This window comes from Callorhinus ursinus, unplaced genomic scaffold (assembly GCF_003265705.2).
Source record: "Callorhinus ursinus isolate GAN/ISIS: 27379988/994484 unplaced genomic scaffold, GSC_fseal_2.0 scaffold11, whole genome shotgun sequence".
NCBI classification, from domain to species: domain Eukaryota; kingdom Metazoa; phylum Chordata; class Mammalia; order Carnivora; family Otariidae; genus Callorhinus; species Callorhinus ursinus.
In genome coordinates this window covers 57,551,621-57,574,992 of record NW_027397073.1, presented here as the reverse complement: position 1 = coordinate 57,574,992, position 23,372 = coordinate 57,551,621, and the positions used below count along the sequence as shown (strand labels likewise).

The following is a 23,372-nucleotide window of genomic DNA, read 5'->3' as shown; positions in this document are numbered from 1 at the left end:
CTATTTTATCAAGAAGTAAGTATACCTAATAAATTCTATATGCTTGCTAGAAGAATCAGTATTTCTGAGATTTGAAAAATGTACAGAGTCTAGGAAACTGAAGGCAGAAATGTGATATGTTGTTCACATGGCCAAAAGGTAACCCTCTGAAATGTAATGAGGAGTCCTGGGGTCTAGGAGAGAGTGGGGTCATGTAACCCCCCCATACTCATTTAGTAAACATACAGCTTTTCCTCAAACAATGAAGTTCTTTAATAAACAAGACTTATATTCATTGTGTCATTCTGTTCAATATTTTCTAGAACAGAGGTTCTCCGTTCATAGAGTTTAAGAACATTTGGAGAGTTTTTGGAACATGAAGATGACTAGGTTTTCCAGGGACTCAAGATCAAAGGTCTGAGGTAGGACCCAGGGATCTATATGTAACACCCTTGGTGATTCCCTACACAATATGAAGAAAAAAATCCCACTTGAGAACCTCATTGGTCCTAAATATCTATGAGGAAGGTTTTCACAGACTATGGCAGAATGGGAAAAATATTTAATTGGGTTGTTATTTTTAAAACACCTCCCACTATATTAATACCTTACTTTATCAGTTAGCAAATTTCTTTCTGATCCTTTTACAAAATTAAGAGGCAAAACCTCATGGAATCAAACCCTAGTTTTATGAGTCGCCACAGTAAGTAGAGATTGGAAGAGAGTCCTAATTGTAAAGGAATTTAAGGAATGCCAACTGATTGCCCAGGTGCTACTACTAGATTCTGTAGGAAGGAAGAAAGCTGACCTTTTGGAAGTCCTACTTTATGTGCCAGTTATCTCACATAACTTTAGTTAATATTTCACCACGAGGGGTAATCAATACCATTTTACAAATGAAGAAACTAAGGCAGCAGAAGCAATCAGGATAAGTAGCTTGTCCTAAGACAGCGAGAGGGGAAGTGAGGGAGGTACCCCCTGGGTCCAGGCATGTCTGGGAAGCGCACTCCATTGGAACTTTGCATTGGAACTGTCCCTACCAACACAGCTAACTCGGGGGACTACTGCTAACACTCTGAATGACAAGACTCAAGTTTAAAAACATCTTGATCAGGTGTAAAGAGAAGAGCCTAAGAGAAGAAGGAAAACAAACAAACAATAGAAGTGCAAAACAACGCAATAAGGAAAATTAAAATCCTGAAAGAAGAATAGGATAAATGTATGAGGACATGGGACTTCCTGGGCCTAAGTGCAGAAAAGAAAGGCCTGGAAATACAGCCCATACAGTGACTTTGAAATGAACCAGAGGAATGACATGCACAATACAATGGTCAAGGTAGAGATGCTGGAAAGGAATCAAAGAAAAGAAACACAAATGACCAACAGGGGAGAAAAGAAGGACTATGTAAAAAGAGACAAGGGATTCAGATCATTTCTCTAACTGAGGAGAAGACCAGCAGGTGCCCTGATATAGTCTTCCACAGGAGCTTTTCAAAAGTAAAGAGTATTTCTTATCCACCTTTGCTTCTAGTGATTAACACAATGCTTTTAACACAGTGGTCACTTGGTAAGTCTTCACTGAATGAAATCTCTTAAAACACATAGGAGGCATTTATAGAGAGAATCATGACCATATATGATCTGTGTCTGTATGCAGAATATTTCTGAACAAGAATGGGAGCTCAAGTTTTTACAGAGAAAAGCTGCATCTTTTCCTCTCTATATGCTTAGTGCCTAGAATGTAGCATGTACTCAACAAAAGTCAGAGCAAGTAAATGAGTTTTGGTTGTACATAAAGGGCATTTTGACCCTCAGCACATAAAAATTAAATATATTACCCTTTGTTCATTCTATCCTTGGGTTGAAGAAGAGTTACCTGACATTAGGTCAGTTCTCACCTCCCTACTCAATCTTTGAAAAGTAAAAATATGCTATACTTTCTTCATCTCTTCTCCATTCCCATTGCCATGAACCTGGCCTATTTCCCTTCTGGACTTTTGTACTTGACTCCCACATAGACATCCCATCTAGTCTCTTTCACACACTGCGGCCATATTGGTCTTCTAAAGAATTGCTCTAATCAGGTCACTCTTTCATTTTAAAAATACAACAAAAAACCCCAAGAGTTTCCTAATGCTTCTTTCAAAAGGTAATCAAGGCCTTCCATGAGCTGGCTCCAACTCCTTTCATAACTGTATGTTCTTCTTCTTCTTCTTCTTCTTCTTCTTTTTAATACTTTCCTTCATCTATGTTCCAACCCAATGGACTTGTTCAGTTTTCCCCATACACCAAACATTTCCCCTTCTCAGGACTCCTGCTGCTCCTTCTCCATGGAAACATTCCCCTACTCACTTTTCATAGGTTCAAATTGTACCCCTCTTTCAAAGGCCACCTAGCCCAAATATTGCTCTTGATTGCTTTGTAGGAAATATTTTCTGTCCCGCTGAACTGCTGTAGAACCTTGCGTTACCCTTCTTGCATAGTACTTACTTTCAACCTTCAGTTCAGTCATTTTGGTAAATTCTTTATATCACATACTAACATGAGTTCCTCGGGACAAAGCTGTTTGACTCTTTGGCGCTCCTATGACCTGGCCTAGTATCTTATTCTGTATCCACAGTACATGTGAGAACACCTTTACCGCATTGAAGATCTCTCACGATTAATCACATTCTGAATTGCACTCTTTTCATAACCTGCCTATTCTTTTTCCATTTATGTTGAAGTTCTCGGAGAGCACGATGGATATAAAAGGAAAGAAACAACACCGTGGTCTTTCCTCTACTGGTCCCCAGGATGTAGTTAGGGGATTACGATCGAAAAAGGCATCTGCAGCTACTTTCAGATGACCTTCCATGGGCTTCCAGACAACATCCCGAGACAGAAGGATCATGTCTGAACACTGGTTCCACCGAGCACACCGAGAGACAGCCAGTACACAGAAGTGTTTTCTCAGTATGTTGATGACAGATCAAAGTGCTTACCAGTAAATTCATTGGCCAAACTTTCATCAATGATAAAATGAGATTATGGAAAAGAAGAGCATGGAAATAAATACTAGTGGCAAAATGTTGTATTTTCAGCACCAAAGCAGTGAAATATATATCCATCAATGACGAGAAAGTTAACTGGGTACATATCAGAGAGACAGGAAATGAGTATCTGTCAAGAATAAAGTGTTATGAACTCAATACTCACAATGATTAAGTAGCTATAGACCATTTTTCACTATCATATATGGAATTTGTCTTAGAAGTCTTTAAACTAGCCAAAATTTCTGCTGGAGAGCAATGACAATGGTCTGGGGCTTTTTAGAAAGAAAGAAAAAACAAAACAAAACAGAGGGAAACCTGTAGTAAGATAATGCCAACATGATTCAAACTATTGAAAATAATTTGATTTAATAAAATGGTTATATGATTTCTATGACCCTACTTTAGAAGTATTTTTTAACTTCCTTATTACTCATAGAAGAAACAAGGTAGAAATGTGAAAATTCTCTCATTAAGCCCCTAAACTGGCTAAAAGACACATGTAGCCCAGTCTGCTGAGGTCTCTACATGCATGTCCGCACATACATGTGCGTGCACATATGTACATAAACATACACCAGTATCTATGGAAATTATTCAAAGACATATAAGGAGAACCCATCAAATTGGTAATATTAAAGATACCTTTGTTTCTTATCATGTTTACTCTGAAGTCATACATAATCTTGAGTATGTAAGTAAAATAAAACCATCGCAAAGACCAGCAAAATCCCAGGCAAAAGCTGATATGCCTGGTATGAGCTCTGACCAAGAGCTCCAATAGAATAAACGGTTATAATTAGTAATAAACCATAATTAATAATTACATCATTAGCAAGACCAATAAGTAAATTAAACTGAATATCAATTACATTGCTAAAGTGATGTATTGCTTGAATATTTACTAGAGTAAATGCGAAAACTCATCAGAGATGCTGATAGATGTGAACAGATGCCATTTATTGACTCCAAGACAGGTGCCAGGCTTACTTGCAAAGATTGTTTCTCAGAGATAGTTATTTACTCTCCTCAATGAAAACAGCATGCAAAAGAAAACTTGAGAACCACTCTGTATTTTTCCAACTTCATATTCAATGTCTAAAAACGTTATTCAATGAGATAATCTATAAGCTTTCTTACTGAAGGGCAAATCAAAGAGAGGTGTCCACATTTAAACCAAGGACAGTGAGGAACAAAGGAACCCCAAATGGCCAGGACAACAAAGGGAACCTGGCATTTTATTCTGTGGCGCAGGGCTACAGGGAAGAGCAGAATAGGTTATACACTGCTTTGGGCTATTACTGCTTCAAATAAAGTAGTTGTCTTTGAAAAGGCAGTAACTTTTTCATAATTATCATCATCACCATCATTGCCAGGGGCAAGATAATAGCCTGGGCCATGCTGATGCAATTTATATCCCAAAGACAGGCAAATGGAAAATATCATCTGTGGGGGACTCATTACAGGTCTTGACATGTGATAGAATAATAACGTTTCTCTCACGCTCTGGTGCTCCTGGAGACCACAGCATGTACATGTAAATAATACCCTCCATAGCATCAAGAAATCCATTCATTTCCCTGGAAGTTCAATTTTGAGCTTCTCAGAAGGGCTGCAGCACTCAAATTTGGGAGTGGCAGTGGCCCAATTAATTACCTAGTTCTCTTGAAAGACCGGAGGGCCATAAAACAATCTTCTATTGGAATAACAACAACAGAGCTACAAAAGAAGTTACCAGCAACTGCCAATTCCTCCTCTTTACCCTGAGCCAGCTTGGTGCAGGTCCTTTGTATCTTGTCATTGTATTCATTCTCCCAAGGCCTACCATGAGGCTAAGAAAAGTAATCTCTTTGTTTTGGAGACAGGGAAGCTGAGATTTAGAGTTTAAGAGATTGCCCCAAAAGCCTGGACTTCGGACTCACTACCTTCTCTCTAAAGTAAATGGAACAAACAAACAAACAAAAACTAAAGTAAATGTTTTCTAAATTATATGCACTGGGATCCAGAGTTCCTGTGTGAACCACCCTACTAAAATCTGGTGCAGAGATTCATTAGGCCCAGATTCCTGTCTGATATATTTAAAAACTGTCCTGGGAAACCACATGGTTTTGAAAATGACCTGGAGTTTAAACCTGAGGGCCCTCAACTCACTGATCCCCATGAGCTGGTCAAAGGGACGCATGATTCTTACACTTTTCCATCGCTTGTACCCATAACAGCAGATGAGAAAGGACAAGTACCTGAGGTTTATCCTAAGTGACGTACCACTGGAACGAAATTTCCTTGAAGTCTGTTGTTCAGTCTTTTCAAATAAAGCATGCAAATGTTGCATTTTACTCAGGGACATATTGATTTTTAATGAAAATATAGTTTGGAATGATTTATCATCAGGTAAAGTGATAGCGCCTTGGTCCTGTACTTTCATGAAATCATGGATTCCCATTTGACAAGCATGTGAGATGAGAAAGTGGCAAGACAAACAGTATAGTTCCACAAAGGAGAGTGACCTCTCTTGCCCTGGCTCCTAGGACAGCCTTCCCGGAGAGAGAAGGCTGACCAGATATAAAAACCAAATAAAACAACTGATCCTAGACTAGATCCTGTAGTGGAGGAGGGAAATGTCACACAGGGCATTTTAGGTTTGGCAAACTGGAACAAGAACAGTAGAGTTAAAGTAAACCCATCAAGTTGATAACTCTACTACAATTACATAATAGAATATCCCTATCCTTAGCAAGTATGCACTCAAATATTTAGGGGTGAAGGGTCATGACATAGGTAAATTGTTCTCGAATCCTTCAGAAAAAAATTATGTGTGTGTGTGCACACACGCGCACGAGGAAAGAGAGCAAATGACAGAACAAATAGGGTAAAATGTTTACAACAGATATATGTGATAAAGGATATACCAGTATTCTCCGTGATATTTTTATTTTTGCAACTTTAAGTTTGACATTATTTCCAAATAAAAAGTCAGTGTGTTTTCTGTTCAGAAAAAAAGGTAAAGGAAAGAAAAAGAATGTATGGTAGCTAAGCTAGAAATGCCATGGTTTGAGAACGAATCAGGTATTACCCAAGATCCTCTCACCTTGGCAAGGATGACAGTTCTAAAAGGGGTGTGTGTGTGTGTGTGTGTGTGTGTTGGGGTGGGGAATTTTAACATGCTAGAATTTTAGAACCCCATCTTTTTAAGACTTTAGGCCTTCCTCTCAGCCCACTGGAGTCACGGATGAACATGTCTTGGCATTGATTGATATTGTCAAGATGGCAAATGAAATCTGTCCTTGTTGAAAGGACTGTGCTTTTCCTGCTTTCACTTGCCCATCTTGATTGTCCCCTGATTCTTTTACAAGGTCAGCAAAGCATTTAAAAGAAGAATTCTTTCTTTGAAAGGGAGATTTATTTATTCCTAGATCTATCCTCAATATTTTCTTGATCTGCTGCCTCTTCTACATCATGCTGTGTCAAGATCATGAAGGAATTTCTGACTCCTTTTCATCCAGATTACGTATATTGGATCATACCCATAAATATTTAAAAAAAAAACCCTCTCACAAATAGTATTTTACAGTATTCTAAAGATACTTATTTATAAAAGAGACTAGATCAAAGCCAACCAAAAAGTTAATTGCACAACAGCAGAACATGGCCCTTTGCCTACAAATTCTGAATGAAATTCACGGGTTTCTTACACCTAAAACTGTCAGAATTAATCTTGATGCCTTATATTCTAAATTGTAGTGACATGTGTCTAAAGCAAGGGATGAAAATCAAAATATCATGATTGTTATCTATCAACAAGTAGATGCTGTTGAACAGCTACTATGTGTCTGGTTCCATGCTGGACACTAGGGAGAAGAGAAAGACCTAGAGAAACAAGTAGTGTCACTCAATTTTGATAAATATTTTTAAAATATCCAGGCCTTTTCCACGTTCACTCATATCAAGGATGAATTAATTTAATTTTATTATAAAATTTAAATATCTTTCCTTAAAAAAAAGGCAAGAATAATTCAACTCATCAATATGAAATCTTTCATGCAAAAATCTAAAACTATTTTTGAAACGTAGGCACTTTCTTTTTCACAACATATTGACTCTTTTACCAAAAGCTTGGTTTATTTTGAGCTCAAAACTTGCAGCATCCGTGTTGGACATGTACAATGCACCAGATTCATGTTGAAATTAAAAGGTAGATTTTCTAAAATATAAAATTTCAACTTGTGCTTTTCAAGACAGAACGCTCTATGCAAATAAAAGACAGTTAAATACATTGTTTTATTCTCCTTTATCACTCTGCTGATAGAAGGGAAAACACAAAAGGATATTGAAAAATGAAGTTGTTCTCTTATACTGAAAATCATTACATAGAAATTCTTAAGTTTATATAGCAAAAATGGAAAACAATACTATTTTGGTGCAATATACCTCTTTTAAAATGTATTATTTCTGAAACTAAATGCTTGACATTTGACTCAGTATTTCCTTCTCCAAAATGACAAGGAAAAAGCAACAGAATCTCCCGTGGCAGTCCTGTATCCCCTCACCATTTCCTTGTAACTATACTGTTTTATAGATGAAACTGCCATAGCAAAATGACAAATATAACACATAAAAGAACAAAAAGGGGTAATAAATCACCAGTGACACTACAGCCCATTAAAATGCATTCAGCTGGTGTTGCAGAAAGAATAAAAATTTCCCCTCACTTTACATTCTTTGCAGCTGAAAAGGAAATTTTCAGAATCCTCAAGCAACCCTTATAAGGGATGCTGAAATTCCAACCAAATTCTCCCCTAACTTTCTATATTGGCCTCCATGGCCAAAGTATATATAGCACTTATGTATAGTATATACATCCCCCCTTCATTGTTTAATAAAAAATGCCTAAGACAGGGCAGCATATGAATTGCCAGTCACCCATATTGATATGATAATGCACCTGAAAAATCAGGATACCTAATTCATTGGAAAATGGTAGCTCTAATTCTGCCACTGTTTCCAATAAATGGATTATTAGCTTAAATGAAGAGTTTGGCAATTTTTATTTATAAGGAAGCCTAACGGAGGCATTATCTTCCCTTTATTTTTAACCAAAATTCTCTCAAAAGATTTAATCAAAGCTCCTGACACTGAGAAGGACTCTGGTATCATACAGATACTATGTTTTGGAGCACAACTGAATATATGCTAACTTATTTCATTACACACTTATCATTATTACAAATTGTTCAAGATATTAGTAAATTTTATTGACGTGCAATATTTAGTCAACTGTTTATGTTGGTTTTTTTGTTTTTTTGTTTGTTTATGTTGGTTTTAACAAAGATCCTTTGTATAAGTTCCTTGAGAGCAAAGAGTACACATTGCACTTTTTTGAACTCTCTGCATCTCCTAACACAAAGCTAATTACACAGCAAGCTTCCCAAGGGGACGAAAATCTCTTCACATTAAGGGATGAATGAGCGACACTTGTCTCCTAATGTGTGGACAGTGAACATGTTTGGAGCAGGGCAGAGCCTATCTCCCAAAAGCTAAGTATTTAAGGGATGGCAAAGCTGTAACTTAGTTCTATCAGAATGGAACTGCATGTCCCACTTGCTAACAAAGGCTGACCATGGGACGGCTATGTGACACTTGTCCAGCCCTCCCCTCCCCGAGTCCCATTCCTCCTGATGGCAGCCACAGTTGGGAGCTTGTCTGTGGCACAGACATTATTTTTCTTAAAAAAATGGGGTGTGAAAATTAGTTCATGCCTTTAAGGGAATTTTAACTTTTACACATGAATTCCTTCCAGCTGGTCTCTTGAGTGTCTTTCAAGTGCCAAGCACTGAGTAGCAGGTTGTGGGAAGTATCAAGCTAAAAGAAATAGAGCTCCTGTAGTAGTAGATAAAAATATTTCTACATATATTTTGTAGTCGACAAAATTAACAATCTCCAATACAACACTTTATGAGCCTAACGACTGCACTCTTAAACGGGCAAAATATCTGCACGTCTGCAGCGAACAGTGGTGAGATTTTATCCGAGTGGCCATATATTCAAACAATATTGCTGAGTTTTATTATCCTTTATGTTCTTTGTCAGTTTTGATTCATATGAATACCTGGTAAATAGCTCTCAAAATAAATGAAGTGGATAACTCACTCAAGAGGTTGAATGAAACCATTCCATCTCAAAGACACTCAGAGTATTCCTCTGATATGTTTGAACTTGTCCCTTAAATTCCCTACCATGTGCTCTTCCATGCTGACTGCAGATTGTCAAGACCCCAGGGCAGGAACTTAGGCTGTATCAGTTTGCTGACACCTAGCTCTTCTGTTCATACCCACCCCCTCTGTTCTTTTTTCTCTAGGTTGCCGGACAAATTTCCATTTCTTAGAGTTTTATTACAGTCTTTGGCCTATTTCATCTGTCCTCCAATGGTTCTAGTGTGGCTGGAGCGTACAGTGCAAACTTGACCCTGTCTACCTCTGAAAATACCTCAATGGCTGCCCATTGCTTGCAGGATCAACACAAAAGTCCTTCATGTGACTTCTGAGGTCCCAGTCGGCCTCAGTCTGCCTGTACAACCTGACCACTCATCACACATCCTTCTTGCTCTCTGCTCTCCAGCCACAAGGGCCTTTTTTGCAATATTTCATTCTTGCTCATGCTACCTCCCACCACTGGACCTTTGCACTTGTTGTTCCTGCCACTGACTAAGCTCAAATTCAGTAAACAATCACACCCTCTTCAAGCTGTATCCAGTCCTCTGAGCTACTTAGTATGGCTAAAGTCTGATTTCAGTTATGTCTTCATTTTACAAATAGAGAACCCTGGGTCCACAGAAGAGCAAATGCTGCCTATCTGCACTTAGGTCCTGGATGTCCCAGCTTATTGCTCCCAAAGAGTAACAAAGATCCACTAGCTGGGTCTGACAGGCGGAAGTATAGAAGTGGTCAGATGCAGTCTGGAGAGCGGGAGGAAACTGATGATGTTGGTGTGAGTGGGTATTAAATTAAAATTAAACCTTTCTTGCTAATAAATGGCTGATTAAAACTGTGCTTTTTAAAAATAGGTTGAAAACCATGGGTCTGTTTTATTTGCACTGCAAAGGTCTACTGAATCAAATATATATATACATATATTTTTTTTTCTTTAAAGAAAAGATGAATTTTATGACTAACATAAAATCAGTCCAAAGTAGGCTAAATAAAAAGATTCAAAAGCTTCCTGTCCTCATCAAAATTTGCTCAAAATTTACTAACGATATGATGAAAGCTATAAAACACCTGGGACTAAATTTAACAAGGAAGGTCATCAACTGTTCGGTCATTTGGTTAATAATGTGGAACCCTTGCTAGATGCCCACATACTACACTGGGAATGAGACAGAGATGAAGCCCTGCCTCCCCCACATTCCGGAAGGAGACACGCAGTCATTGGCAACTGCACCAAGAAGCAGAGGGATGGGCAGGACAATGGCTGGGTGCCAACAAGGCACTGTGCTTCAGGATGGTGGTCTAGGGACGTGCCTCCACAATGAATCCTGAATTTTGAGAATGAGTTGGAAATATGAAGATTAGGGTTAGAGTTGCAGTCCCAGGGAAGAGGATCTGGTGCAGGATCCAGCCTGGTGCTTTGAAGAGAAAGGAGCTCAGCACTGAGTGTGGGAAGTGATAGAAGGCGAGGGCCAGGTGTGAGAGGGGCCAGACCATGCGCCCCCCCTTTGCTGTGACAAGACGTTTGGAATTTATGCAAGTGCAGGAGGAAGCTATTCAAGGGTGTTAAGAAGAGGAGTGATGGAATGAGACTTTAATTTCCAAAAGTCAGTCCAACTGCCATGTGGCAAATGAGTCAACAGGGAGCCATGAGAGTAGTTAAAATGCGTGTGTGGTGGTCCAGGCTGGTGTGGTGGCCCCAAGAAGGTGAGACGTCATTGAACCTAGAATATATTTTAGAGGGAGACCTGACAAGGCCGGCTAATGCAGAAAACTCCAAATTTGTATTACAAGTCTTGTAACAGGATTTGAATTGATGGAGAGATTTATCATATCTCTACAGTCAGGATAATGTATAGATTTGATAAGATTCCAATGAGAACCTCAGTGGCATTTTTGGAACTTGACTGCCTGGTGTGCCCTTGGCCACCTTCTCAGTGCCTTGGATATATCACAGAACAGCAGATGAAGATTCCTGCCCTCGAGGGCTTATATTCTAGGAGGGGGAGAAGGACAGGAGCAAACATAAATAAGCACACAGGGTGAGAAGTGGTATAAAAAGGAAGACCGTCGCAGCCTCGGGGGACAAACTGGGTGGAGAGGATGGGGAGAGATCGCATGGAAGGCTGCAGGCTGAAGAAGGGTGAGTATTCATGGCCGACCTTGTTGAGAAGGTGGATTTGAGCAAGGACTACGGGAGGAAGGAGAGTTAGCCAAGTGGCTATCTGGGGAAGAATATTCCTAAGCAAGGGGCAAGTGGGAGCAAAGGTGGAAGGAGGGAGCATGGCTGATATGTTATCAGGGGAGCGGGGAGGCGTCTAAGGCTATGAGCCATCATAAGGACTGATAAGTAGACAAGGAGGGGTCAGTGGGGAGGGATTTTTGACAAAGAATATGGAGAGAATTCTAGTTTTATCATGTAATAGAGTATCATAAAAGCCAGCATAATAAAAAATAATAATAACGTAGGAAGACCCAAAGAGGACCATAACAAACTCTATACAGGTATCTTAACATATGACAATATGGTGTTTCAATTCTGTGAGAAAATAATTGTTTATTTACTACTGAGAGCCGGTCTAATTGTTGTCTATCTGGAAAAAGCTAGACCTCTCCCTTGGCAATACACCACACCATTATCAGTGGTTGTTTCTAGATGGATTCAAGAGCTAAAATTCAGGAGATGGGTTGAATAATCCCAGAGATGTGAAGATCTCCTCAAGCAAAACAAAAACCTTGGAGAAACAGAGGAAAATGGGAACATATTGATTATCTGAAAATACAAACTTCTTTATGCCAAAAGACACAATGGAGTCAAAAGAAGAGTGACTGATAGGAATAAGTATGAAGAAATAGAGAAGAAGAAATGCAAATGGCCAATAAACATAGGCCAGGATGCCCAGCTTCAGGAAAAGTCAGCAGAATCCCACCTTCCCGCACCATACTGGAAACGTGAGGTGGTAAACATCAGAGCAGGTGCATCCGTGGGAAAGGGGCACTGAGCAGGTACTTGGGGATGAACTTCTACAATCTGGAAGGAAAGGAATACAGCCAGTTGTACATAAAAAATGAACTTGCCCTTTGACCCACATTTGGGAATCATTAAGAAATAAATGTTATAATGGAAAGAACATACACAGAAGGTTATTTATTCCAGTTTGTGGTGGTGATTGTTGTTGTTAGCAGGAAAAAAAAAATGGTGAAAATCTGAATGTCCCTTAACAAGGGACTGAGTGAATAGATCATCACATGGCCCTACAGAGGAACAATATTCAGCTAGGTAAAAGAATGTCTTAGATTGATAGGTATTGGCTTGAAGAATTCATTGCCTATTAAATGTAAAATGCAAGTGGCAGAGTTAAGTGTATTAGTGGTAGTGAAAAAATCTGGATATATTTGTATATTTTTATGTAGAGAGAAAGACCACTATTACAGGGGCTGGGGATGAGGTCAGTATAGACATGGGGTAAAATTGTTCAGTATATCTGAGTTTTTATAAGCTTTGTTCACTGACATATCCCAAGAACGTGTCTACCATATATAGCAGGCACTCAGGAAATATGTGCTTGATGAATCAATGAAGGAATAAAAGGGTTTGCATCATTCCCATAATTGAAAAGAATGTGTTAAGGTAGAGAAACTGTAATAGCTAACATTTATTGAGGGTTTACTAAGTACTTTACTTGTTCCATTTAATCCTGACAATTTTACTGTGAGTAAAACTGTAACTCCCATTTCACAGATGAGCAAACTGAGGCACAGAGATTTGAAGTAACTTGCACAAGGTCACTCTGCTGGCAGGTGACACAGCTGAGATTTGAACGTGACTGATTTAGTTCTCGAGCCCATGTTCCCACCTGCTTTGCTACCCATAACTGTTCTAACGTGAAGTTGTTGCCCAGCCCAGAGGCCTGTGTGAGAGGAAGCTCTTGAGGCTTTCCCATGGAACCCCACAGAGCACTGTTTGAAAACGACTGGACCAGACAATGTACAGGCTTTCCACTGCTGATGGTCTCTGGCAACTGATTAACGAGCATCTGAATGAAGGATTTGAGATCCTTACCTTTCCCAGTGTACCGCGCCCCCTACAGTCACCACCAAATTTAGATCCTAATCTGGGCCCCCTGCCTAGTGTCAGCCTAGGGCTCAAAGTCCATGAGCTGAGACATACAGGATCTAGCACTCTCCTTCATTCTTTGTAAAGGTGGCAGGAGAAACACGTGTTCTGGAAAGACAGTGTTAGGGCTTCAGGGTCTACTTAAAATTGATATTTGCTACAGACCCACTCATCAGTGAGAGTCCGAGAAATCTCCTTGGGCTGTTGCTGGTGAACTTCAATTACGGTTTTTGTTTCTAAGGAAAAGGTGTCCTTCTCTGTGACCCAGTGGCTAGGACCAGCAGGGCTGTGAGGGAAACCGAATGTGCCACGGCTAACAAAGGGCAGCCCGCCCAGGAGAGAGGGCAGAGCAATGGAAGGGGAGGCCTGAGCCAGATGTCTCAGGGCTCGGGGCTGAGGGAGCAGCTGGGTGGGAGCGGAGGGCAGGGTTCTATCACTGCGCATGCAGGGGACATTCACTGATCAGTGGGAAACACCAAGGTGAGGGGCAAAGCACCTACCTCGAGTAGAATTAATCTGCCTGTTCTGCTGTTTGTCAAGCAACACCTGTTAGTATGAAAACAGGAGCCAGGCAAGCAGGCGACGGGAGGTTCTCAGGCTGGGGAGCAGGATGACGTGCGGTGAGGGCAAGGCGGTAAGGGGCCCAGAGGGTCCAGGTGTCAATAAAAGCCCAACCGAAAGGCTGCATGCGGTGTCAGGGCCGGGTGCGAAGCAAGGGAGGCCTGAGGGGCCCAGGAGGGGACAGAGGAGAGTGTGGAGGGCACAGAAGGCAAAAAGGGAGAAGTTCAAACAGACGCTGAGGTCAGAGGAGCCCAGGGCTCAAGTCACAAAGCCTGGAATCTGATTTCTCTCCCCGACTTGACTGCATTTCAGTCCTCTGGGACCTGTGGAGGTGCTTAATTCCTTTGAGCTTCCTTTTCTCAACTGAAAAGTGTGATGACGTTCTCTCAGGTGGCTGTTGTGAGACTGAGTGAAATAATGCCTGTGGAAGTCTCTAGCACTGCGTCCCTCGTGCACTCAGTGGCTTGACTTCCTCAGTGGGATCTAGTTCAGTGACTTCCATGTTTTAGATTTTACATTAAAAATAAAACTCTAGTGGGGTGCCTGGAGGGCTCAGTGAGTTAAACGTCCGACTCTTAAAAAAAAAAAGTCCAACTCTTGGTTTCGGCTCAGGTCATGATCTCAGGGTCATAGGATAGAGCCCCGTGTCAGGCTCACCTCCGAGAGGAGTCTGCTTGAGATTCTCTCCTTCTCCCCCTGCCCCTCCCCCCATGTGCACACTCTCTCTAAAATAAATAAATAAATAAATAAATAAATAAAAATAATAAAAATGCTATTTGCTTTAAGAGCCACATTAAGGAGAAAATGAAATTCTCTGGGATTTATTTCATGATCACTTTGCCTACATATTGGCAAAGACTCTCTCTGTGACCAAACTCCAGCCGGCTCCCCTTAGCCCTTCCTTCCGTAGGCCTCAACCTTGGCCTATAAAGACTTGAACACTGATGGTTTCTAACTGTTCAAGGCTGCAGACCCAGGTGGCCTGATCCCCCTTAAAATGCCCACCTGAGAAAACTCGAGGCTGCCCAAAGAACTCACGGTTTGTTCCAGTGACACCTGAAGACAGGGCCCCAGTGTCCCAGCCTCTGAGGGAGGGGAGTGGCCCCACTTGGATAAATGCCAGTTAGCCAACCAGATGGGTGTCTCGTGGACCAACACAGCCTTCCTGATGGTTGTAAATTTTCACTCTCCTGACTCTACTGAGCCCCTGCTCACATCCTCCCTACCCCCTCATTCTCCCTCTAAAATGCCAGTCCCCTCTGCAAGAATCAAAATGGAGTCCACCTCTATCCCCTGCAGTCAGTAGTTACTGAATAAAATCTGTTTTTACAGCTTTAATGTCCAGCTGTGTTTATCTTTGACAATATAGACATATGCTACATGTGTATTTTTCAAAACTTGAAACTGTGTGGGAATAATCTTTGGCTAGTTCTCTCTCTTTTCTTTTTCAGCACTAATTATATCTCGCAAGTAATTCTACATGTTCTATCTGATGTGTACTTGAATTCCAGAAGTCACTTTGTTTATAAATATTCTAAGATACAGATCTTATCATATCAGATGTATGGGTTAACCAAAACGGGTGATAAAAAATTTGTTTAAGGAAAACATTCTCCACAGCATTTCAGAGTTGGCTGGGTCATTAAATCACAAGCAGAAATATCTTAATATAAAATAAACAGCCTAGAGATATTTATAAAATTAACTAAAAAATCTTAAGAGAGAAATTTCTAGCATGTACAGCTTTTAATTTTCTTCCCAAAGCAGTACTATATTACAGACAATTAATCACATAATAAAGGGAACAAAGTAGAAACCAGAAGCATTTCCAGTTTCTAGAACCTTTCTCTGTGTGTACTCTTTAGGGTGGTTTTGAGGTAGATAGGAGCTTTATTCCAGTTATATATTGTTTCCTTTTATAATCTCCTAAATCCAGTGGTTGAGTAAAGCATTTTTTAAATCTGTGGCTTACAACCCAAGAGTGGGAAATTAAATCAGTTTAGTAGGTAGTGACTAGAATTTTTAAAGAAACAGAATAAGATGGAACAGAATAGTACACATCAGAGTGCATCTTATTCAGTGAGTGGCCTTAGCAGTATGTTTTCTAATGCCTTTGCTTCAGTTAAACTAATGTGTAGGTCTATGTGTGTATATTGGATGATGACGTATTCTCACTGTTGATTGCAGACAACAAATTTTAAGAATCACTCCCCAGTGCAGTGACAGGCCCGCTCATCCAATATACTAGCATTCTGCGGTCTGATCTGCCTTGTTCTGTGAATCAGATCAGCTAATGTTTAGGAGCAGGTTGCTGTGTACAGCACAGTCCTGGTGCTGACATCAGGTCACCAGGGTGCTTGTGTTCTTTGGTGTTAAGACAGCGAGTAAGGTCCCACACATGCCACGGAAAACCCAAGCCACATGTGCCGAGTTCTGGGACAAAGGAACTACACTGCAGAGGACTATCTTGCTAATGTTCCCCAGTGTGAGTACAGCCTTGAACAGCACTTCTGAGAGTGTGATGTCAGCTGAGATACAACAAAGTGAACAACAACACTGCCGAGGGCACAGAATGTAGCCCTCATGCGTCTCCTGTTGGCTTCTGGAAGGGACCATATTGTTCGAATAAACAAAACCAGAACTGTTCAATGGGTCACAGATGCGCAGCATTCAGAACTGTCGCAGGGACCATTTCCTAAGCTGCTCTGCACGATGAGAAAGGTTTGGCAATCCATGTCCTTTTTGCCCATTAGTTACAAAACTGTTGTCTTTTCCTAACTGCTAAATGACGAGCATGACAGTAAGTTTTCATTCCTAAGAGCATGTGTGTACGTAGGTTTTGATGTGACTAATGCAAAATGCCTGATGCCAAGAGCCTGGGCAACCACATAAAGTTTTTCTTTTTTTTTAAGATTTTATTTACTTATTTGACAGAGAGAGACACAGCGAGAGAGGGAACACAAGCAGGGGGAGTGGGAGAGGGAGAAGCAGGCCTCCCGCCCAGCAGGGAGCCCGATGCGGGGCTGGATCCTAGAACCCTGGGATCATGACCTGAGCTGAAGGCAGACGCTTAACGACTGAGCCACCCAGGAGCCCCCAGAGTAAAGCTCTTTATAAGAGTTAGTAGATCTGTACCTGGCACACAGAGGGTGCTCAATAAATGTCAGATCAGTGATTGAAAGCATTAAGTCTCAAGCTTACAGTATGACTCATGAATAAATCTCTTAAAAAAGACAGTGTTACTGCTATCAAAGTTGATGGCTGATGCAAATGGAAAATGCAAAAGGATTATTACTTGATTTTGAATTTATCTGGGTTAGATTAACCATCATTAAAATCAGCAGTAAATACTGAAGAAGGATCGGGAGTAGTTTTTTACTGGTTTTTGAGGCTTATTCTAACACTCCAACATTTTAATCTCTAATAAAGCACAAAGTAAATGATGGAGATACCCTGCAGTCCTTAAAAGAATGGCAGCCATACAGTCCAGAATGTATGTGTCCTTCACAGACCAGTTCCCAAATACCAAGATATGCTGAATCTGAAAGCATTGTGAAGGAGGCTGATTTATGAGGTATCTTCTTAATTATGCAATTTTTGAGAGAAATCTATGTTCAGGAGTTTCACTTACTTCATGCCTAGTAAACAGCATGCTTCATATGAAAGTAGTAGATACAGGCAAAGCTTGAGAAGGGGGTTCTTTATATTTCCCACAGCACTTATTTATAGGATAGTGGGGCCAACCCATTTTTAATGGTCTGCTGACAACAATGATGCCACCTGGGGGTCAGACTTGTTCAAGGATCTCAGGTTACCTTCAAGATGGACACCTAACCCAACCATGGGCCATGGGCCAGTCCTTAAATATGAAGGTTTTAGAGTGGAGGGCTTATGTTAAGGAAGACACTATCCCTTAAGTACTTCTGCTTGGGAAGAGCACTTCACAAATTCAGGATAAGAAAGAGTCTGTAACAAGTAGGACTTCAATCAGTAAAAGAAATGTGCTTAAAAAGAAACTTGGAAGCGACAGAAGCAGAACTGTTAATAATAACTTCATAGCTTTTAGGCCCTGAAACAGAGGACTGGAAATATGTACAGAATGCCAGGAGAGGAAGAAGTAGTATTAGCCTACATTCCTTCACCTTACAAAACTCAGTCTGTACATTTCCTGAGTCTCAGTTGCTTTTATTTGCCAAAATAATGAGCTCACAGAAAAACTTAAAAGATTTATGAATTGTTATCATGAGTTAAGCTATACTTTTTTTTTTTTCTTAAACATTAGAGAATATTCCTTCGTTTCATACACTTAAAACAATTGCTGGAGTGAAAATTCTATGGAAAATAGCTGAATGTTCTTACTCAACTTGAGCCACACCTACACTACCTGCCACAAACTACAATGTTGATTATGTCTCTGAGACCAGAGTTTGAATCCTGCCCACGTGATTCTGTTAGAAATCTTGACAATGGCTTGCTTTTGCTGCAGGACAAAAATTTGTCTTCTGGGGTTCTCTGACCACTCACCTTCAGCCTGGAGTAATTTACTGGACTCTTTCCTTAGGAGTTTATGCAGATGTCCATACACCTTTAGAGACAGTACAGATGGACAAGCTAATTTCTCCTAGCTAAATTCTTTCTGTGTGCTTTTCCTTCTACAAAGAAGCACACAGTTCAACAGCATGACTCTAAGCCATTCAATTTTTTAAAAACTTCCCTAAATTATTCAATGCATTTGACTTGCAGATGTGCCACTGCTTTATATAAACACTTTGCTTTGAAACAAGGATCTAGAAGGAATGCAATCAGCTCTGCTCCGGTTGTATGTACACGAAAAGCTGTTTGAACAGTGTCACCCCAAACAGCTTTGGGTGGCTCCATTTCAAGACTGTGCATTGCTAAATGTGCGTGCAAACTAGACCCTACAAGGTGAAAAGTAAACCTCGCTCACTCTCACATTGCAAAGGCTTTTAAGGTTAATTTGCATAACTGGGCATCGTCTTTCTGTATTTTGATTGAAATTCCGTTTGATGGCATTGCTACCCCAAGTCCAGCAAATTTCATTTTGTTTAACATTAGGCTTGAAAGGAACACACCAACAGACAAACACACAATGAAAACATGCAGTGGCGTTGTGCTTAATGCATGGGTATAAATGCGCACACAGAAGAGGCCAAGCACATCACTTAATTTAATGCGGGCACAGGTCTGTACCAAGAGTCTGAAACATTGTAAACAAGCCTTAAGCAAAGGAGGAAATGTAGAGGGGAAACAAAGCTGAGAAAAATGAGCAGGAAATGGGCAAGATGACTCATCTATACTTGAACGTCTGACCTGTCAGTTGGTCGTCGCCTGCAGCAGGGGCGATGCGAATGTAAGGTGTTGTAAGCTGAGTCACGATTATCGCAGCTATGGCAAAGGAAGATTCCCAGGTCAGCATGCATGAGGGAAGAAAAAGCCAGACTGAAGCTAGGCTAGCAAGGAGAATCTCGATCAGTACATCACATCGTCTCAACTTTGTTCCAACAACAACAAAAAGAGAAGAAAAGAAAAAAGAAAAAAACACATAGCAAAGTGTTGAATTTCTGGAATTCTTTTCCCTTAAACAGGCTTTCGTCAGGCAGTTAGATTTCTAACTATGACACAGTTGCAAGCTTTGGCTGAGATTCTGGGTAGATCAACTGAAGGAAAAAAAAATAAAAACATAACATAAGTCCTAAATAAGGCTCTAGGCTGAATAGTGTTTCAAAATGCTACTGAGCATAGCGTCTAAATGATTTGTTGCTAATTCTGATGATCCCAACTTTAGGCTTTTAAAATTTATTAGGTTACTTAAAATTCTGCTGCTGAAGTCATAATATTTTCCCTTCTTGCTAAAATCACCTTTGTGGAGCACATTATCTTCTTTCACTAAAAATATTTTTTAGGTAGAGAAATTTCTCTGATAACTAAATTTCATGTAGAACATTTCCATTTAGGGACCTTATTTTGTCACATTAAGGGACTGAAAAAAATGCATCTCAAAGCATCGGTTAAAGAAAGGAAAATGAGTAATCGCCTTTGCTATCATTGTCATGGTCCACATGGGACCCAAGACATGATTAAGATGCTTGAATTGGACCAGTGGGGTTTCTTGGTTTGCCTGCACAGCTCAGCAGTTGTGTTTAAATGGTTAACATTTATGACACACCGATATTGGGGGGAAAATAGAAAATTAAAACGTCAGTTCTAACATGATACAGCTGGAAAATGATGCAAAGAAAAAATACTGGAAAATTAAGGACAGGCTTACATGAAAGATTACTAATTTACATGGAACAGCCTGGGTGCTATTAGAAATGTGGCAGCGAGTAAGGAAAATAGATCATCTACCATCTGCAGACAATTAAACCCAAAACTGCTGCTGCATAATATTTTGAAATATCCCTCTGCACCATTCAAATGGTGCTGCTCCTTATAACTAGACAACTGTAGCGACTGGGTTCAAAAGTGGGATAACTGTCTTTCACACATTGTTAATGAAAACTTTCTAGTCTCGCTAAATGAGATGAATAAACTACCAGTCGGGTCAGAACATGGAGGACTCCTGAGGTACTACAGAGATAATTTTCTTGATAGGATATAGTACGCAGTTTTGCATCCTGATGTAATCAAATGCAAACAGTAAAATGTGATTTCTAAGACCTGTTACAAAGTTGGTACCAAGTTTATACATACAACGTTTGCTTGGGCATAGACTACTGTTGTTCAACCAACATTCCTGTGTGGTTTTCTGTTACTTACAGGAAAATGTGACCTACTCTGCTTTGGAGAACAACTGTCTGATCAAAAACAGAACATCTATCCAATACTGAAAAAGGTAAACAATATGAACAGAAAATTACTTGAAAATGGCTATGTTGGGCAGCCAGGTGTTCACGACTAAAGGAAAGGCAAATTGCAATCAGAGGCTCAAAACCCCCATGGAAAAGGTACATTAGAGATATCAGGAGGGGTTTTTATATGATCTCTATGTTCTGCCTTCTAAAGCGTTCATTTGTGACTATTATTTTTAGTTACCAGGAAAAAAAAACTAGATTCTGTTACAAATTACCTTAAAAAGGAGTCCGCTGGCCCACGTCCTACTTTTGCAAACAAAGTCTTACTGGAACACAGTCAGACTTAACTGCTTACACATCACCCACGGCTGCTCTTGAACAGCAGTGGGAGAGCTGAGTAGCTGTGACAGAGACCATATAGCTCACAGAGCCTAACATATTTACCCTCTGCCCTTTGCCTAAAAATTTGCTGCCCCCATCTTAAAATTTCAATAAAAATGCATTACAAAACAGAATACTGCTAAATTTGGTAAGGTAAAGTCAGAAATCCCAATCCTCTGCTTTGAAGACAGTATCTGATAGTAGCTGATAAATTTAGGATCTCTCTTAGGCCCAAAGGTATGGATGGAAGAGCAAAAAGTGGATCCGACTTGCAAAGTATCATTTCAGTTGCATGTGGTGGAATCTTCTGGGATGTGAGGAACCAGTATTTACCAAACTCTTTGGCATGACTTTCATGTTTCTTGGAAAATGAGTTTGGATCAAATAATTTGGGAAACATAGGGTTGGATAAAGTTAAGCAGGTTTTCTTTTCCTTAGTAACTTCTCAGGGGCCTGGATTGTACTCATGACGCACATTGGGAAGACTATTTCAGATCAATCAAAGAAAATATTTTCTCTACAAAATGCTGAATGACAAATGGAGATCATATCTATATTTCTATTTCTAAATCCATACCTAAATGATAGCAGATTAGCATAGATGAGTAGTCTTACTATATAATTTGTTTTCTCCTGTATTGAATATGAATAATTAAAAGGAATCTTAATTAGCTTTGCATGTCAACATTCCTTTCAGCTCTTTTATCAGTGTGTTTTCATTCCGTAGCATTGTGGCCTAGAAAATATGGTGTTTCTTTGAACAAAACAGTGAATAGGAAAACAGTCTAGAGAAACTTCTTCTCAAAGAGCCTAGTGATTAAAAAAAGAAACATTCAAATTTCTGAATCTAGTTAGAATTGTATCAGGACAATGGAAATCCTTCAAAGTTTTCTGAAGGTCTTCCAGCAAAGCATATGCACATTGCAGTACAAAAGTAAGTTAAATAAAATACCGAGCTTAAAAGAGTGAAGCATTTTTTGCACCAAAAATTCATCTTAATATATGACACTAAAATAATGTTGTTTTTCTTTTTGTTTAAGACTTAAAGGTTGACTCCTATTATGCTTTTGAAAAGAATTTAGCATGTGCTCTCATGAAGTTTTTGTTTCAAGTTGTAGTTATACCTGCTTTTAGCCAAATCATAGCAAAGAAAGGAGTAAGTACACACATATGACTCTAGCCCCCATATACTAAAAACAAAGAAACAAACAAAAAACTCCGAAAACTTTTATGAACTCAAAATCCTTAAAAATTTAAAAGTCATATATTTACATACTAGGAAGTCTCACAGATTATACTATGCCTAACATTTAGTAGGTGCTCACATACATTTTAAAATAAATGTTTAACAAGAAAGCCCCCAAACGGCTATACTGTCAAGGAGAAAGACAGAGGGTATCATGTATGGAAAATATTATTTTATGGAAGACTGATGCAAAGTATACAGTTTAAACTGATTATTATATCAATTAGAATGGATATACCTCATTTAATATGAAAAGTCTAAATTACCTACAAGAACAGATTGTGATTTTTAAGTGTATCCTGTCTGTTTAGAATTGATAATCAACAAAGCCTTCCAGAACGAGCATAAAGAGTTTCAACCCTACCACTGACCACAAGGCAACCATAAGGCATGCAAAAGTCAAAGAAAATACATACGCTAACGGCTAAGACACAGTTGGACCAAAGTGGTCTTGAAAAGAATCCAACTATAAAAATGTAAATGTGATTAAAAATCAAAATAAAACTAAGAGAATCTAAGAATAGCTAAAAGCTATTCTATTAACTCCACCATACAATTGAGGGTAACATCCAAACATCACGCATATTCTATTATTGTATGGTGTCTTTATCTTTTAACTCAAGAGATAGAATATTCTGTGATGTGTTTGCCTACAGCCAACAATAAAAATACAGTCACATATACCTGTGAGGAATGAGGATGTATAAATTAAAGGGCACAGGAAAATATAGGCAATCCCCATACATATGGTGATAGGTAAGAACACACCTTAGGGTTTTTTCCCATGTCTAATTTTTATGAGGCTTTATATTTGAGATGATTAGTGTCAAAATATACCCATGGAATATTATTAAAATAATCACAACATTAAATGTATAAATAGTATGAAATATATTTTTAAGAGACATACCCATACTTGAAATTACAAACTAGGCTCCTGTGAAAACAAATCCACCTCCATAGTTTCTCTATAATACTTGTCAACAGTTGTTTCATGAGAACATCAACATCTTTGTAAATTCAAAATGCTGCTTAGGA

The 23,372-nt window shown here is 39.5% G+C and overlaps 1 protein-coding gene across 5 annotated transcripts in view; it reads right to left on the bottom strand.

The window, feature by feature from the left end:
• The window catches only part of PTPRM (protein tyrosine phosphatase receptor type M), an 817,256-nt gene that overhangs the window by 248,594 nt on the left and 545,290 nt on the right, over positions 1-23,372 (bottom strand). For 3 of the 5 annotated variants that reach the window (XM_073898518.1, XM_073898514.1, XM_073898515.1), the window contains exon 14: positions 19,224-19,298. The exons of the other annotated variants lie outside the window; for them this stretch is intronic. In XM_073898518.1, the coding sequence (XP_073754619.1) occupies positions 19,224-19,298 (75 nt within the window). The remainder of the gene's footprint in view (positions 1-19,223; positions 19,299-23,372) is intronic. 5 annotated transcript variants of the gene reach the window in all.